The following is a 19,554-nucleotide window of genomic DNA, read 5'->3' on the forward strand; positions in this document are numbered from 1 at the left end:
CCTAGTGAACAGAGACAGAGCATTGCCTCTTCTTTGACAGAAGCCAGGGCCATAAGTTTACCTCGGATGTGTGCAAACTGGTGTATAGTGTGGTGAAGGGAAAGGTGTTTTCCCCTTTCCTGTTGTTGCCACCCATATGGGCCCCCAGGCAGTTTGCTTTGCAGTCAACAATAACTGCTGGTTCTGCTTGGACAGTCTACAGGGTGACTGTAAATGGTCTCTTAGGCAGAAGCTAAACTATGATGCTCACAGAGGTCCCTGCAGAGCAGGACTGAGAAAGCTGACAGAGAATCTCACTCTTCTGGGCTGTAAGTCTGACTTGGCTCCATGCAGGAGCACTGGGGAGATACAAAGGAGGGTGTGGCTCATTTGTAGCTGATAAGTTCAATTAACTTTACTGTAGATGTAATGCAGTGTGTGGGAATCATAGAATCATAGAATCACCAGGTTGGAAGAGACCCACCGGATCATCGAGTCCAACCATTCTCACCAATCTCTAAACCATGCCCCTCAGTACCTCATCCACCCACACCTTAAACACCTCCGGGGAAGGCGAGTCAACCACCTCCCTGGGCAGACCGTTCCATTGCCTACTGACCCTTTCAGTGAAGAATTTTTTCCTTATGTCGAGCCTGAACCTCCCCTGGCAGAGCTTGAGGCCGTTCCCTCTTGTCCTGTCCTCTGTCACCTGGGAGAAGAGGCCAGCTCCCTCCTCTCCACAACCTCCCTTCAGGAATGTTAGATAGACAGCTATACATAGGCAGCTTAGCAGAACCCGAGTTATTTTTCTTTGGTTATTCTTTGTGTCATAGGTGTTCTCAGAGCTTTCTGCTGTGAGTAGTGCTAGTTCACCTCAGCAACATTCATTCTTGTTTCCTCTTTTTTTCTGCAGTACAGATTTGGCAGCAGTATCAGGACTGGGCTGGCCTGAGGTAGAGTTAAATCAGACAGTGATATGATAAGGTTAATTTTTAAATGCGACTAGACCTCATCAAACCTTGAATATTTTGTCTTAGAAAGTGCAAGCAAACACAAGGTGTGGCCTGTCCTTCCTGGCTGCTTCCAGCCATGGCCCAGCACGTGTGTGTACATCAGGGACTGCAGCCCAACTTCAAAGGTGTCAGAGTGATGGCTTTTCCGGTGTAGCTGTAGCGCGTAGCTGTCCTGGCAGTACAGGTGCTCTGTTGCCTGTGCCACAGTTGCTGTTGAGACCAGAAGGCTCTGCATAAGCAGTGTGAAAGGATTCCTAAAATCCTGTGGGATCTACGTAGTATTAATGTGGTAATTTTATTACTCCCTGAGGATTCATAAGGAGCATTGATGAAATTATTGCAATATGCGTTTTTGTCATGGTTGTAATATAAAGTGGGAGGCTTGAAAGGTTTAAATAAACACTTATATTAAATTTGTAGGTCATATGGCAACAACAGTCCTATTAATCACTTGCTACATCTTAATTTTAATGAGCACTTTCCACAAAATCAAGAAATCCGTCTCCTCTATGAAGCAGTAGACAAAAAAGTTGCTGCAAATAATAATATTGTTCTTTAGCAACACTGACTACTTTCCTTTACCTGCCATAGTCCTTAGGCTGTCACCTTTAAAACAAAGCAAAAAAATCATGTATATTTTATGTATCCAGCCACTGAAGTACACTGTAAATCTTCAGAAAGATTACCTGGGAGCTGTGTATTTACCCTTTGCAACAGAAATTATTTAAAAACCATGTTGACCTCATGCAAAATTTACATTCTTCTAGTTAGTGTTCTATTTTGTTTAAAGTCAATAAGCACTGTAAATCCCTTGTAATAGAATAGCAAAGAATTCTGTACTGTAAAACTTACAATCAGACAGGTCCTGAGCAAACAAATCTGCGTGGTTGTTTTTTAAATTTAATTTTTTTTATTAATAGTTCCTATTTTTACAAATCCCTGTGTTTGGAAATAATTGCATCATGTCTGTTATTTCAGAATTTACTTCTTAACGTCACTGAAAACTGAAGAAAAAGGAACAAAAAATGCATTTAAAAAATACAAATGAATATGAAGAACAAGTTGAAGCAAACCTGTTAAAAGAGGTTCTTCTATTGATCTTTTTTTAAACATAATCTTTTCATCAGATTATATGGGACAAATCTTTCATGCATAACTGGGTTTAAGTCTTTGTGAATACTTCAAGATTTGAGGTGTAATTGTGATTTTTGAATTTGAAAAGGGGCTACTTCAACAACAGGATTTATTTTATTTGTAATATCAAATTGAATTTAAAAAAGGAAGAAAAATTGTTAATTAAACATATTAGGTGATTGTAGATCTTGAAAATAAAGCAAGTTTTTTAATATCTCTGAAGAAGTTAAAATTCCCCAGGTTTTCACATGACATTCAATAATTAAATTGAAGAAAAACAACCAGCAACTCTCTAGAAAAATAATTATACTTCAGGCATTTAAAATATATTAGGAAATTAATATTTCTTATATATTCTTAAGTAAAAAAATTACTCCTGGCCCCTTCAGAATCTGAACACCTGCTTACTAGATGAGGGAAAGGCTGTGGATGTATCTTCCTGGACTTCAGTAAAGCCTTTGACACAGTTTCTCACAGCATTCTGCTTGAGAAACTGTCAGCCTCTGGCCTGGACAGGCGCACACTCTCCTGGGTGGAAAACTGGTTGGATGGCCGGGCCCAGAGAGTGGTGGGAAATGGAGTTAACTCCAGCTGGAGGCCAGTGACAAGTGGGGTTCCCCAGGGCTCAGTGCTGGGTCCAGCCCTGTTCAGTGTCTTTCCCAATGACCTGGATGAAGGCATCGAGTGCACCCTTAGCAAGTTTGCGGATGACACTAAGCTGGGTGGAAGTGTTGATCTGCTGGAGGGTAGGGAGGCTCTGCAAAGGGATCTGAACAGGCTGGACCACTGGGCTGAGACCAGTGGCATGAGGTTTAACAAGGCCAAGTATTGGGTCCTGCACTTGGGGCACAACAACCCTGTGCAGTGCTACAGACTAGGAGAAGCCTGGCTGGAAAGCTGCCTGGAGGAGAGGGACCTGGGGGTGTTGGTTGACAGCGACTTACCATGAGCCAGCAGTGTGCCCAGGTGGCCAAGAAGGCCAATGGCATCTTGGCTTGTATCAGAAACGGCGTGGCCAGCAGGTCCAGGGAGGTTATTCTCCCTCTGTACTCGGCACTGGTGAGACCGCTCCTTGAATCCTGTGTTCAGTTCTGGGCCCCTCACCACAAGAAGGATGTTGAGGCTCTGGAGCGAGTCCAGAGAAGAGCAACAAAGCTGGTGAAGGGGCTGGAAAACAGGCCTTATGAGGAGCAGCTGAGAGAGCTGGGGTTGTTTAGCCTGGAGAAGAGGAGGCTGAGGGGAGACATTATTGCTCTCTATAACTACCTGAAAGGAGATTGTAGAGAGGAGGGAGCTGGCCTCTTCTCCCAAGTGACAGGTAATAGAATAAGGGGAAGTGGCCTCAAGCTGTGCCAGGGGAGGTTCATACTGGATATCAGAAAGAAATTTTTCACAGAGAGTGTCACTGGGCACTGGAACAGGCTGCCCTGGGAGGTGATTAAGTCACCATCCCTGGAGGTGTTTACAATTTGAAAGACGGGTAGATGAGGTGTTCACAGATGTGGCTTAGTGGCAGATAGGAATGGTTGGACTCAATGATCCAAGAGGTGTTTTCCAACCTAGTGATTCTGTGATTTTATGATTCTATGATACAAATGTGTCAGCAATTTTTTCCACATTTTTGTGAGTGTGGGTAAAATAGAGCGCCTGAAATTAATTTTATGGAATCAAAATAGTAAGCTAAGAGATTTAGAGAGGTAAGGATTATCAAATAGGTGTAAATGAAAGAATCTGATTTTATTCTTCTTAATATAAAAGATCTGAGGAAAACATCCCCTGATTTTCAGGAAATAAGATGACCTCTTTCTTTAATGTTCATACAGTAGCAACTGAAGGAACACATAAAACATCCAAGGGAAATGTATGCATTTTGTACACATTTAAAATGGATAAAAAGGGTCTCTTTTCCTCTTTACATCTGATGCCATGCAAGTGCATCTTCTCATCTAGGGAGAAAGCAGTTAGTAGGAGTGCCCGAAGATAGAGGAGGAAGGAAACTTCCAGCATCTGTCCTCCACTGAAACCTCTGTCAGAAGTTTTAGTCTTCAGATGTGTTATTATGAGGCTTATCCAGTCTAATCCCAATGTGTATTGCTAAGTAAGCTGTTGTGTTTGTGGAAATATCTGGTGTGGAGAGAAGCTCAACACAGTGAAGTGCAGACGAAGCACGTGCATGCATATTGTGTCCCATTCTGGTGTTTGTTATTTGGCAATGACATAATGACGTTGTTTTTCTTCTGAAAAAAAATGATGAGACTTTCTCTAAAGTCCAGTATTTCTGGGTTGCCAGCTACACATCTAAGGAAAAGGCTACTTAGAATCTGCTCTGGGTATTGAACAGAGGCAGCTGAGTGTCCATCTTGCAAATACTGTTGTGTATGATATCTACATGTGAATGCAAGACTTAAGCTTATGACAAAGTGCTTTTCAAGTGATGATTTCAGCTCCAAAGTAATTTGATTGACTGAAAATATTGTTCTTTCTCAGACATTAGTTGAAAAATTTATGATACTCACCACTGCCCTTGACTAATGGCTACCCATAGCTCCAAGTGTTTACATGGTTGGGTCTTGTGTTATCTAGCATTCCTTGGGCACTGATATCTCTTGGTAAAAGTCTGCAAAGAAAGCAAGTTGTTTGAATATTAAGGGCCCTTTGTTCTTATGGGAACTTATGCACCTCAGAGGCACATTTTGGGACTGAGACAAGATAAACTGCTGAGTTGTGAGAGGGTAGGAAGTGATATAGGAAGCTTAACCACCAAACTTTTATCTCTTGTTCTTGAAAAGAGCAAACCTGCATAATGTAGTGCATTTCAGTAGCTCTTAAATAACAATAGGACATCCGTGGTACTATATAGTGTCACTTATGATTTAGTCTCTGCTCTGTGTATTTGACTCTGAAATTTTTTTTGGCTTTTATAAACAAGTAGGCCACTTATTGTAAGATAGCAGTAATACTACTTGCAAATAATATCAACACAATTATTTTTCTTTCAAATATGTCATACTTTCACAAGGAAAACAGTGAACTAGAAGCTCAAGTAATCACAAACTTGGTTTCTTATTTCATCTAAAGTAGTGCTATAAATAATCAATATTGGTTTAATTCTGATTCAAATTCATTGTGTTCCACTTTTTGCAACATGTTTAATTTATGTTTTGTTTTTTCTCTCTCTCTTTTTTCTCTCCTTATCTCTTTCCCCTTTTCTACAGTCCTGGTACCTGGGCTAGCTTGGTTCCTTTTCAAGTATCAAATAGGACACCGCTCCTGCCAACAAATGTCCCAAATTATGGTTTGAACATAATTGGAGAGCCTTTCCTTCAAGCAGAAACAAGCAATTGAGGGGGAAAAAAGAAAAGAAAAATAAAAGAAAAATAAAAAAAAGAAAGGAAGACAGAATGAGAAAAGAAACTGAAGAAAGAAGAAAAAGTAGACCAGCAATTGCAGCTCTTACAATCGTTAATTCCCTTATGATTGAAACTGAAATGACATACAAAGGGTCGATGATATTTCACTGATGAGTAGAGCGCAGCCCCTGCTAAGTAGCCTTTGTTATATGAAGTCCGCTGGGAAATAGATGTTCTGTCTCTGAAAATATATTTTAACTGACTTTCTAGATGCCTTAATATTTGCATGATAAGCTAGTTTTATTGGTTTAGTATTCTTGTTGTTTACGCATGGGATCACTATTCCTGGTTATCTCACAAAACAAAGGCTAGACAGCAGCAACAGAGCTGCACGAGGACAAGGGCTGTGAGCCAGCCATTTTCTAAACACTCTGATTTCTAAAAATAAGCTCTGTAGCCTTTAGTTATCAGTATGAATTTATTAAACTTTGGCCCTTAATTCAGCCTTTTCTAGTGTGTTATGCAGTTTGAAGTTTTCAATCAGTATGAACACACAGGCTTTATGGAAGAAATGCCTCTATATAGGTAAAAGTGTTATTTACTCACGCAACAGTAAAAAAGGAAAGGAAAAAGGTGAAAGTTTTCCCCACTAAAGAAACACTTACAGAGGCAAGTGCAATTTAAAAATCATATCTAAGGGGTCATCACTATAAGTCCTTCAGCCCTTGGACTCTAAATTGAGGGGATTAAAAATAGAAATAAAAATTACTTTGAACAAAGTTATTTTTTCCCCTCGGTTTTTGAGGGCATTAAAAGGCATTAAATCAAGACACATCATGTCCTTGAGAAAAAGAAATCAATGGAAACACAGCACTTATGTTGGTTTAGCTGCTGCCTCCACAAAGGGGTAGGATTTATTTATTTAAAGTTACTGGTTGCATCAAGAACCCATAGGGTTTACATGTTTCTGTATAATCTGCATCATAGAGACAAAGAGATAGGCAAATCCATGTCACAAGGGCAAAGCTTACCGTTTACAAACTGGTAATACCAGGATGGGGATATGTTATATTTAAATAATGCACTCTTAATGTAAGTCAGTTACAGGGTGCTGAAAACTTGCATGGTGCTTTCAGAAGTTAGCCTTGTTCAACAATTTTCACATATTGACAGAAATACAATGTGCATGGGCAGACATTTTGCCTCTATGTCTCTTTAAAAAAATAATTAAAATACTCTTTCCAGTAATCCTAATTTGCACGATGATATAATGTCCACATTACGTGCCTTGCCTTGAAATCTAAAAAATGGAAAAAAACAAAAAAAGAAAAAAACTACAAAAAATTGACATCACTACACTTGTTTTGCTGCATTTATTATCATTTTAAATCTTTACCATTTTTATGACAAATATTTTGTACTCCAGATGGGAAAAAAGTGTGACATCATGGATTTTTTAGACAGTTATACCTTTATCTCACATTTATAAAGCATATCATGGCTGTGTATAGTTGCCGCTTAAAATTGTAATCGACCAGCAATATTTTCAGTATTTTGGTGTTTTTTCTATTAACCTTTCATGTTTTCATCTTCCAATTAATATTGGGGGGAGGGGATACAAATTTATACGAATTATGCAATACCAGGTTTTGCCTATGTAGGTAGTGCTTTTAGCTGTATTGGTTATTATAGGTAAGTACACAGATTTAAAAGAAAAAAAAAAAGAATAATGTATGCTTTTTTTTGTTTGTTTTAATTGACCAAAGTGGGTACTGCTATTTTTGCAGTGTGATGAGGTCCTTTTCTGTACTGAGAGGTGGACAGGGGATTTTTTTTTATACATACATATATATATATATTCTGGGGTGGGTGGGGAGTATTTTTAACACTTTACAGTGTAGCTGTGAAGCAGTGCACCCTTAGCCAGGCAAGGGCTGCAAAGCGACTGTTCTGCCTACTGTGACAAACTTGCAAATCGGTTCCCTCTTTTTAACTTCCCACCTGGGGTGCAAGCTGAAATCATTTCTGGATTTAAAAAATAGATAATGAATTCTGATGGAGGCAGACTTGGCTTGAGGAAATTGTTTAAGTACTTTTTTTCTCGAGAAAGAGAAAGAGGGAGACAGACAGACAGAGAGAGAAGAGGTCAAGACCCACAGTGAGATAAAACCTTTTCCATTCTGGCAAAGATACTGTGTCCTAAAGTGTTTGCTTTAGAAAATGTTTTTAGCTTAGAATGACAAAAATGCTTGCTTTGTCTAGGAAATGCATGTACAGGGCCAAAATCTTTGCTGGCATAATTCCACTGACTCCAGTTGACTCCGGAGTTGCTTCTGCAGAGAATTTGCCTCCTTTAGTCTGCTTGACTGGTAAATATTCTTTTTTTTTTAACCTTCTCTATATCAAAACATTGTTTGCCTCCCTCCCCAAGTTTGTTAGCTCATCGTATCTGAATTACAATTTTCAGCCTGCTCAGGCTGTGTCAGAGGTCTGCAGTGTCTTCTCATACAGCAGGTCAGATAGAGAGCTCTGGGTCACAGTGGCATGGGCCACGGTGGCAATGTAGTTTCTTAATGTATGGAATTAGGCTATGGTGTAAATAAAACAATATTTTCAGTAAAATCACATTTTGCAGTGGACCTGCTGCTGAAGACCTTACACACCAAGGATTTTTATGACATAAAAGCACATCCTTTTATTAGGGTGTAAGCAGAGGAGAGCATAGACTTGGGAATATAGGATAGCCTGGTGTGAAAATTCATCCCTTTGCAGTTGTGTCTGTGCTTTGTAGGTTTTCCTACCCTGGAGCAGTCCTGGAGGTGCAACTCCAGCAACAGCAACCCCACTGAGCAGTGCTGGGCAGTGTCACACCAAAGTCAGTCCCTTCTGGATCTGGCCATCGCACAGCAGCTAATGAGCTGTGGTGGTGGCACATCTCCATGTCTTCAGTAGGAGATATGTTTGTAGGCAGGGCATGAATGGCTACAAAGACAGGAGCTGTAGAAAAGCAAATCCTCGAGATTTATCTACAGCTAAACTGAAAAAAGAGAACCTCACATAAAAAGATCAGACATCAAAAGTAATTTAAAACTAACTTTATGTTGCTCTTTCTGAGCACCATAGTAAGTGAATTTGTTGACTAAGCATATGGCTGCTGAAATTACTGAAAAGTGCTAGCCCCACATAAAATGTACCTCAGGCTCTGACCTGGTAAAACGAAATATGCGTTCTACTTTCTGCATGCCACTGATACTGAGCCATTTAGGAGCAGAGGGGTGATTAGATTTCTGCTGTTAGCAAGATGTCCCACTTAAGTACACCAGGATGAAACTGAAACAAGTTCAGCCTTCAAAGTGCAATAGTCAAAATGATGATTGCCCTTGTAGGAAGATGGATACCCTTAACAGAACTTTTTTTGTCTCTGACCTCCTGTATGAAGAAAAACTGAGCTTACAGATGCAGTGTTTTAAAAAGCAAATTCCTTCCTTCCATGTGAATGAATTGAGTTGTTAAGCACCTGTGGGTTTTTTCCACCTGCCTCTCTTATAGAAAGCCTGTTTGGAAGAAAATGACTTTTCATTTATTGTAGGTTTGGTTTGGGGTTGTTTTGTTTTGTTTAGTTTTTTAAGCTCAGCAGTCAAAAGAATAAGATAAGATTCAGAACTCAAATCCAGTCTCTGGCCTCCTCCTTCACCAGGAAGTGTATTCTGACTAAATCGAGCCACCCCGTTCTATGTGCACTGTTCTGCCTTTATTAAGTTGCTTTGCAGCCCTGGCCTCATGGCTGTGCCACTGAAGTGTGTTTCCCCTGGAGTGACATGAACGTTTGAGGCTTGACTAAGGAAAAAAAAAGGCAGTGAAGGAGACTGTACATAAAGACATGGCAAAATATTAATTATAGCAATATAGTTGTGGGGTGATGTTCAGGTGGGCAGCTCCATTATATGTGAATGAATTTGTGAAGCTGCAAGTAGCGAGAAGAAAGGAGGATCTTCTGAATGAACCGCCTACCTTGTAGACAGTAATTTGTACACTGTATAGTTTTGTTAAGAACTTTTTTTTAATTAAAATACCCTCGTTTGTAAAGCTAACTTTTTAACAATTATAATGGAAATGCATACCATTTCCATTTTTAAAGTAAACAAGAATATTCCTTGTTTGGAAACTGGACTTGGGTTAAAACTCTCCAGTTTCTTAAGTTATGTATTAAAAAAAAAAATCTGTCCATTTTAGGAGTTATTTCGCAGATTCCTGTGCTTGAAAAGCATAGGTTACTAATCCTTTAAAAATGTAAATGGAGAAAAGTTATATTTTATGAAGGTTATTTTGTTGTATTTAGTATTGGAAAAGTTGGTTTTCAGAGCATTTCAAAATGTCGGAAGCACCACTGTCTTTTTATTAGTATATATGGCCTTTAGCAAAAGTTTTTGTGATTGTTACATGATGGTATTTAAGATTAGGTTCACAGAGCAATTCAGGATAGGCAGAGAACTAAAACAATACTTAAAGTCTCACATAGCTGTGTCCTCAGGGAGCAGAATTTTGGATTTGCAACTTGTAGCTTCATAAGGACTGAGTGAAAGAGATTGCACAAGGACATACTCAGCTGTGACACCAGAGTGTGTTCTGCACCTAAATCTAAATTCTACTTACTGTGCGAGATTATGAAGGCTGCAGAAAGTTATCCCATATTCAGTGTACAGTATTCACTTTTAATGAAACGACTTTCTAATATTGCTGATAGTAAAGACCCAAGCATGCCATCCAATATGGTTTACATAATCCTGTCAGGGTCTTTTGTTAACATTGACCAGCTGTATGCTCCTGGACTTTTTTATTGGCTTTCTATAAAAAATTTAAAAAATAATGAGAGAGAATAAAATCATATGCAGGCTAATCAAGTTAAACAGGAAAAGCTCAAAGTTGTATGTTCTACTCCATGCTGAAGGAGCTGAAAACTGCCTCCTTCTTATTTGCACTTTCTGCTAGTTCCCCTGTTTTCTCTAATTCCTCGAAATTGTGTGGGTGTGGTGGAGCACTGCAGTTGGAGGATAACACAGACCACTGATTTTGCCCTTTAACCCTGCACAATGATCTTTGCATCAGCCAAACTTATTGCCATGACAACTCTTTGTACTGTTTCCACGCCACAGCTCTGTTGGTCACATTGTTAATAGTAAAGGGGAGAAGTTGGAGACGGTCAATTTTATATTTTTTGTTGCAATTTTTTCTTCAATGGTTGTAAGTAGTTGTTTCTCTTTTTTTTTTTTTATGATAAAAGGGTTCACTAGTTATTACTCTTTAGAAATATCTGTGTGTTGCAATTCAAATGTATGTTGAATTTGTGAAAGGGGCTTCAGTGCCACTGGCATCATAATATCCTAGAATAAGCCTTTATACTTTTATTGCATGATATGGTAACAGTAGAACAAAAGGTGGCCTAAATAAATGGAGAGCAGTGTGAGCTAGTGACACTAAAGCCAGTCTTTGTATTACTGTATTTTTGACAGAATGGTTTTGAAAACTGTGCTACAGGGACTGATGTGGCAAATGTATCTCTATATGCAGAAGGAAGTTTTTTAAGAAGTATGGCTTATTATGCATTCTTCATTGAGGGCATTGAAGTTGCATGGACTGATAAAAGTTGATGCAAAATGAGAAAGAAATAAAAACCAGCAAAATGTTTACCAAAAAAATCAAACAAATGAGCAGTGCCTGTTCAATTTCACAGTCTCTGTTGAGTTCAGTTGTAAATATGTTTCAGATAACATTTTCTTCAAAAAAAAATCTCTACAACATTGTAGAATGTGAGGGGTACCTCAATACCAGGCATAGGCTTCTCAAGAGCTGCATTAGATTATGTCTTCATCAGGCTGTTAATTTGTGCTTATATCATATAGAACTTTTAGTAACCTGGGAAGATGGACCCCATCTCAATGATATTTCTCTGAGAACAACTTTTGTAGGGCTGTGTGTTTCTTTAGATACATTTAGTACAAATGTAGGTGACAAGTAGTCAGTTATTGCTTGCTAGCTACACACCAGGGTTGATCCATTTTAAAACTTTTGGCATTTTTCCCCATACTGTAGGCCATAAATCCTGAAGGTTGCATTTTAATTAAAAAGGAGGTGTGTGCACAGTCTTTGTGTAATGAACCTTCGCTAGTAGAATGCATTACAGTACACCTACTTAATTTTGGAATTAGAGCCCTCCGGCATCAGACCTGTTTTTAGCCTGAGTGTTAACAAAGGTTTTTATTGTTCCTGGTTGGAGTATAATAATGTTTTTTTTGGTACTTTTTTAAGGTTACAAATGAACTCAACTGCCACAAGTTTTAAACTGGTGTAAATCAAGCTTGACTTAATGTGATTGTTACTGTTATATCCAGCCTATACTGCTAGCAGCTGCTCTTACTGCAGTCAATTACTGGAAGCGGATATATTTCCTATGCAAAAACTGTTTAAACAATAAAAATGAGCTATGCTACAGACCCTGGTCTTATGTTTTCTTTTCTATCTCTAAACAGTGTTAGTTAGTAATAGCTTAGAAACTAACCTTAAACTTTGTGCCTTGATACCATTGCACAACTTATGGAGTTCAGTGTGTACTTTAGATTTAACATATTTGTTTGCATACATTTTGACTTACTGATTACACTGAAGAAGGCAGAGAAAAGAAACAAAAAGAGATATAATCGGATAATCAGCTCAATTTAAAAGTTTATATTTAATTTTCACCATCATGTTTCACCAGCTCTAGCAATACAGGTGACCTGGACAGCCTTTCCTGCAATGTGATATTGAGCACGATAGTGTAAGGGCCCTAGACCTCTTTTTTCTTTCAGTGTTACTGACTCATGACAGACAGTAAATCTGTGATTTCTTAACAGCTTTCATGAAAACATTTTCATTAAATTAAGATAAAAAAAAGCCAACTTTGTCAAAATTCTTCCTGATTTCAGGGAGATTTATTTAAGATCAACATATTTGAACTCTACAGAAGAATTATTTTTTGTAAATGTGGGTTAGCTGCATATATGGAATGTTTCATTCAGCTCATTTTCCAGTAAATACATTCTTTTCTTCTTACACCATTAGGAATCCCTAAACCTGTAGTAACCAACAGCAAGTAAAGTAAATATGGTTAAGAGATGACTAACTGAATTACAGATTTATACTGGATTATGTAACAATCCTCAAAGTTATCGCCACGGTGAAGCTGAACAACTCTCCATCTACTTAAATAAAGTTATTCTACAAGTTTCAGAGCTTAAGCCTTATCCAGTTTTAACCATTTGTGTGAAAAATGTGAAAGCATTTGTTATTTTTTCCCACTGAGTTTTTTACACAATGACCATTTTGTTTATTAAATGGATTTTTTTTTTTTTTGTGAGAGACCCTTTGTTATATGTGTATCTCTCTAAAACAAATCGTCAGGTATTGAAAACTTAGGAAATTCTACCAATTTATCCTTCAAGATTTTCCTTGAATGCTCTCATTTGAACATGAGTTGAAAACTACATTAACGGCTTCAGATGCCATGTCTAAAACTCCAAAACAAAAAACCTTCCTGCATAGACCAGAGATGCTTAAATTCAGTCCTGCCTCCCCTTTCTGATAAGGAAGTTCCCTACTTTTTTGCCTGCTGCTGTATGGAAACCCCAGAATCCTGCAGCAAGTTTCCTACGTGACTTTGATCCTCCCCTCCACGCATGCCAGCTGCACAGTGGCAGTGATGCCAATAGTTCAGGACAAGCAATGGCAGCTGCTTGCATTTATTCACACTGCCATTGCCAGAGCCAGGGCTGCAATGCCATGCTCAAGATTTGCAATGTAGTGCCCAAGAACACCAAGGTACAAGAAACTGGAAGGAGAGCATGCAAAGGAGACCATGACTTGCAACTTCACAGTGAGGGCATCCTAAGGGGAGGAAGATCCTGGTTCAAGGCTTTCTGTTTTCCCATTTGCTGTTTTTGAGAAAAAATGGACAATCAATCAATGGACTGGTGTTTAATGTCTTTTTTTTTATAAAGTTCCAGTGTTGTTTTTGTGTTTTCTCCATGAGTTTAAAAATTATAATTGAAAAAGAGCAGAAATCCTGCCATCAGATCCAGACAAATGCACTAGCAACATGGTAGAAACGTGCAGTGCCACCTCACATCTTTTTGCTGCTTAAGCCATTAGATGAAGTTGTTAAGTTATCTTTACTGTGTGATGAGTTTGTTTTTGAGCCTTATTTTTCTTACTATTCTGGTTTCTGACAAAGATTTGTATATTATAACTGTTGTTCAATCAACTTCTGGCTGTTGGGGCAAAACTGAAAACAAATGCAATCTCAGCTTCTAGCTTGTAAGCCTGGGCACACAGAGATCTGTTTCCTTGGGGATGAAGACACTGTGTACTAGGGTACCCTTGTGAGTGTTCGGCTGACAGAATCTAAGTCACAACCATGAGTGCATATGAACAGTAGAAGGTTACTGAATTCTCAGAACTAAACCAAATTTTGTCTGTACTTTGATGGAGGAAAAGAAAATTCTCATTGCTGCTATCCAGGTAACTCTGATGTCCCTTCTTACTTCTCCACTTAAAAGAGCAGTAGCCTTCAGTCTTTCTGGTAAGGTAACTACAGGATTGTTTTATAGGTAAGGGTATATAGGTATGCATCACCCTCAATAATGGCAGAACCATGTCTACTGAGACTTAAAAATGGGAGAGCTATTTAAGGCAAACAGTTGTCATAGCTGGTCAAAATTTGACAACTGCAAGCAGGTTCTAGCAACGAGAACTTTATTAGAAGAGCAATCTTGCTTCTGCCTGACAGATACATCTTTAGAGCATCCACTGATGGTTTCTTTAAGGCCCTTATTGGAATAAGATCAGCCACTGTTACTACAGACATTACATGCAAACATGGATTAACTGAGCTGCTAAAACCTGTAAAGATCTCTCTGAAGCTGTGCAAGGATGTGTCATGTGCAAGGGCGTGTCTTGAACTTAATTCACCTTCTATGGCATTCATCCTCCTATAGAGCTCCGGTCCAGTTTTCTTCCTCTATCCAGAGTATCAGCATGTTCTCCAGACAAAGGATGAAGTAAACAAAGTTACAGGATATTACTTGCAAGTTATAAAGCTTTAAAAAATATGGGGGGTGGTGACAATATCTCAAGCTCGACTTGCAGTTAGCCTCTGTACATGCTGTTATGTAGAACTTGCTGGTTAAAAAAGAGGGAAAACCTGCACCTCTAAGAAGCTGATCTGATGCCTCTGGAATTGATAGAAATCCCTCAGCTGTTTTTAAAAGAGGATTGGATCAGGCCTATGTTGCTGGCGAGGCAACTTAGTTTTGATGAGTGTGAGTTTCCAGGTCTTAACATGTGTGCATGTATGTTGGGTGTTTGGTTTTGTTTTGGTTTTTTTCATAAAACAGGTGCCTTAGGGTGAAAGGAGGTACTCAAAGCAGAGCCTAACTGCTTCTGCTCGTGAAGTTGATGCTTACTACTAAAACAATGGTCTCTGTTTACTATATTCAGCTGCACTGCAGGCTGCCAAAACTAGCACACATTGCTGTGGGCAGACAAGCAAGGAAGACTGATACACAACAGGACTAGGTCAGGGATAAAGGATATATCTCCCCATAACTGACAAGTTAAACACTGCAGCACTGTGAAGCTGGAACCATATCAGTTGTGAGCAGCTGTCTATTCAATTTGCAAAAACTCTCTGATCAGATAAGTTCTGATGTTTCAAGAAACAAATGGTGCCCCCAGTTACACTGCTGAAATGCCTCTGAATGCTGTGAGGTCACCCAAGAGTAAGTGGGGGCTTTAGTACTTGAACACTTTTCAGATGTAATTCTGGTTGTAAAACACCTCTCTCCCAAATTATCTGAGATTGAAGTATTTCACTCAGTGTGTTTTTCTGCTGCAGTATATTGAAAAATATCTGTTACATACAGTGGATTTGTTTTGCAGCCCTGAAAACTTGGACCTATGAAAACTACATTTTGCTGTTTTATGAAGACAAGAATGCAAAGATGAGATTTTTTTTTTTATTGTTTGTAGGTTGATCTTCTGCACACTGCCTTCCATTTAAAATAATGTGATATGAGAATTTACTTTGTATGCAGTACCTGGAGTGCCTTATGTATGCTAGTTTGTTTTGATTTTGAATGGGAGAAGAGAACACACACCCCACAAGCCATTACGTATACTTGATAATAAGAAAATAAACTAAATATACAGCGATGCCTCCCCAGGTCATCATATCAAGTTTCTTAAACGTCTTTTTGGAGAATAGCAAGCATGTCAGAGTTTAGAATCAGAGCGAGAATGGACAAAGTGAGGAACTTCTGATTAATTTCCTGTAAGATACTCAGAACTGTCTGTGAAGTTGTATTCTGTAGTTTGTCTATACCGTGTCTACAAAGGGAAATACAAACCACCAGGTTACCTGTGGCTAGAGTTACAGTGACTGAGATATAGCATGTAAATTCCCCTGGAGCCTTCTTGATACCACAGAATTACACACTTAGCAGGTTGCACATTGGTATTAAATGGCATTATTGGGATTAAAAGTGGGTTATTAGTGAACCAGATATATCACATTGCGGAGGCAAACAGACTGATCTTTTCTCAGAGTTTTAAATTTGTAGTTAGCACATAATAGCCTGGCTGTGAGTGAAGTGACTACAATGATACAAGCATTCCTCTTCTAAGCCAGTTAGTCAAACCAGTTTTCACTGTGAAATAAAAAAATATCTGTGATTGCATGATTCCATTAGCTTCCCTGCAGATCCTATCCAAATACTTCAGAAGAATTTTATTAACTTCATATAATATTCAGTCTCTCCTGCAGTTTCTTATTTCATGCATCACTTTATCTCTGTGCTGTTATTTTCTAGTGTATTATTCAAAGCTTCAGATTTGTAGCAAGGATTTTTTTTTACACTTTCTCCTCAAACTGTTACTGCTCATCTTTATATTCAGCTCTTTCTCCCTAATGTCTGTTTATAAAGATATTGTTTTCTTGCATGCATGAAGAAAAAAAATGGTCCATTCTTTTCCCCTTCTAAAGATTTATTGAAGTTTCACAGTGCCTCCCTGTCCAAATGAGAGTTAGTGGCTCTCATTTATAGATTCTTTTGCTTCAGAGGAATTTTCTTGAAAATACAAACAAACCTCTCAAATATTCCCCTGTACTGCCTGAATAAGTTGTGAAAACCCAGACCAAAAAAAAAAGGAAAAGAACTGTTTTGAAACAATACAAACCCAAGCAAAGATAGAGTACGAGTAAGGGACAATGTGAGGAACAGAATGCCCTACTATTTTATAAAAACAACAGTTAATCCCTTGTACAATAGGATAGTTGTATGGAGGGTCCTGGGAGGATCTTATTAAAGTAAGACAGGAGAAGCAAGATTTTTGCCTTGTGCTCAGTGAGGAAATTTCCAAGGCTGGGCATAGGATCCCGTGGTGTGATATCAAAATTCCATGTTTCCAGAGTACTGGGAACTCGAGAGACAAACAAATGACACATCCAGACTCACAGCAGGCTCCATAAAAAATTTCTGCTGCCAACCATGTCCTTGCCTAAGGATGGACTCAGAAGCCTCTCCTCCAGCATACTTAGTGCTCCCTCTTCCCTTTCTTACCTTTACCCTTCATCTGCTCAGACTCCTTACTTATTATTCCACACAATCTCAGCTGGATATTAATCACAGAGGCAGTTCCCACATAACACTTCCCTTGTGCTATGTGACCACCTTGTCCTTCCTGAGGGTGAGAGGTGGTGGAGTTGGATCTTTCTTCCTCAGGGAGGCAAGTGACATACAATGGGTGAGAAGGAGCTCTAGGGAGATCCCGTCATGTCACAGGAAGCAGCAAAGGGAAAAGGAGTGCTAGAGCCCCACAAGAGCGCAAAGGATACTTTCAGAGATGACACACATGCCTTCCTCCTCCTTCACCTTGAATGGCATCACTTCTGCAGAGGAGCAGCTATGCCGTGGTGCCGCAGTGTGAGGATCCTCTCTCCAGCCTGACTGGAGCCTGGCTGACCTACTGCCTCAGGAGAAGGTGGGACTTTCTCAACTCAGTCGTCTCAGTGTTGTATCTTCAGATCATCTTCATACATGTTCTGCCTTGGTTGCACTTCACTCCAGTTTTGAACAGCAGTTGCTAAATTAAATAAACAAAAGCTGAGTGTATGTTGTAGCTGTATCTGTGGCTAGTGGGGTCTGTTTTGTCACAGAGAAACAGTCAAGGTGATCATACAATTGTAGGCAGAAATGATTCCACTTCTGTGTGTTTGCTCCAGGAGTGTGATGAGGGGCAAAGACTTTGCAAAAATGATTGACAAGGCTGCTAAACAAAACCTTTCTGAAGGCCTTTTTAAGCATGGCTGGAGAAGTGTGTCAAGTACCTGGAGATCCTACCTGGCAGTGTCAAGCAAGGGCAAAAGTACTACAGGGTGAGCATAATATGAAGCAAAATTGTGTTTCTGAATGAACTTGTCTAGCAGGTGTAGTGAAACTGTGGATTGGGAATGAATGGGAAGGACTGGTACAGAAAGGGAGTATTTCAAATTCTTTGCACCTTGAAACAGCTTCAGGGACAGATTTGCTCCCTATTCCGTTTGATGGGCAGTGTCTCAGGTGCTCAAGTGCTTCAGTGGCTGCCACAGGTGGCCAATCCCCGAAACTGAGAGAGCAGAGAGGTGGAAGCTCAGGTCAGAAGCCTGCCCCAGGATGTGCTTGTTCTCTGTGCCAGCCACAAAGTTCACTAGTAGCTGCTGCTGTGTGCAGCACTGAGGTAGGTCTCAGATGGTGGATCGCAAAATCTGCAGGGGATTAAAGATATACATGTTAAAAGCAGTTCATAAGAAGGAAGAGCTTAACCTCTACTCTCTCCCTCCAACCTTGTTTAATGACTCAAGCTGATCTCGTATGCCACACTTCAAGCATGCTGGTGGCACCTGTACAGTGTAGAGATATTTGGGCAGAATGAAAAAAGCTGCTTTAAACCAAAAGAATCCAGCCATTTCCTGAGGGGCATGGGTCAGCCCACAATCATTAACAAAGACTTAGTGAAACACAGACCATAGTGCTGCTGCTGGAGATTATAAAGTTCACTTAGTCTCAAAAATTTTTAATAACCAAACCCATCTCTTGAAACTAGTATAAGTTTGAGACTTCGTTGCTCTTTCTTTGTTCAAGAGAAACATGGTGAATTTTCCACTTGATTGTCAGGAAGAACTTCCTTCCAAATTGTCTGATGTTCACTGCCTGTTTTCATATTGGCACAGGATGCAATGACTGGAAAGAGCTTTTTGTCTTGTCTTCTCTTGTTTTATTCCCTTTTTTTTTGTGGACGTGTGACTTTGGCCTGAGAGTAGAGAAGTGCAATCTGGTAACAAAATTATGGATGTGTTTGACATCAAATCACACCTTCCTAAGCTGCCATGTGGCCTGCTGTGTCTTTGAGGCTCCTAGGGAAGAGCAGAGCACCTGTAAGCACGCAGCACATACCTCACTACCAGCTTGTCTTTCCTCATCTTTCTCCATGCTTGTTGTCTGAGGAATTTGCAGTCAATGAATCATGAAATACTGGAAGCAATGGACAACTGTGCACTTCATATAATTATTTTGATGATGCTGGGCAGACAAGTGATTTTTTTGGATTTTTTTTTACATTTGTTACCAAGGGCTTTGCTGCAAGTATTCTCAGCATGGTCTGTTGATGATTCCTGACAAACGTTTTCAAAATGAAAGCTTGTGGAGTCTGAAAGCTGGAGTTTTTAGGCTTTAACCTTGCTGTATCTTGGTTTGTATGTAGTCAAACAGTATAAGGACGCTTCTTTGCATGGTCCACTTATTTATCGCATGGGAACTTAAGCAGGTGACTGCAGAACCCCCAGTCTAGAAACCAAGGTATCTAGGTGTTCTAATTAATATAGATAAGAAACTATTATTACAAGCTCAGTCCACATTTTTGGAAGAAGTAAATTTTGTGGCCTTCCACGCAGGTTGTTTTCACCCAGCTTAAGGCAGATGATCACTGTTCCCTCTCTACTTGAAAGGTGA

General features: G+C 39.4%; 1 protein-coding gene across 10 annotated transcripts in view; it reads left to right on the plus strand.

The window, feature by feature from the left end:
* Positions 1–11,967, plus strand: part of NFIB (nuclear factor I B) — a 271,625-nt gene extending 259,658 nt beyond the window's left edge. For 7 of the 10 annotated variants that reach the window (XM_069880041.1, XM_069880042.1, XM_069880048.1 and 4 more), the window contains one exon: positions 5,342–11,967. In XM_069880041.1, the coding sequence (XP_069736142.1) occupies positions 5,342–5,471 (130 nt within the window). In that variant the 3' untranslated portion in view covers positions 5,472–11,967. The remainder of the gene's footprint in view (positions 1–5,341) is intronic. The other 3 variants (XM_069880046.1, XM_069880047.1, XM_069880050.1) reach the window with 1 other exon arrangement.
* The last annotated feature ends 7,587 nt before the right edge of the window (positions 11,968–19,554 follow it).

Source organism: Phaenicophaeus curvirostris, chromosome Z (assembly GCF_032191515.1).
Source record: "Phaenicophaeus curvirostris isolate KB17595 chromosome Z, BPBGC_Pcur_1.0, whole genome shotgun sequence".
NCBI classification, from domain to species: domain Eukaryota; kingdom Metazoa; phylum Chordata; class Aves; order Cuculiformes; family Cuculidae; genus Phaenicophaeus; species Phaenicophaeus curvirostris.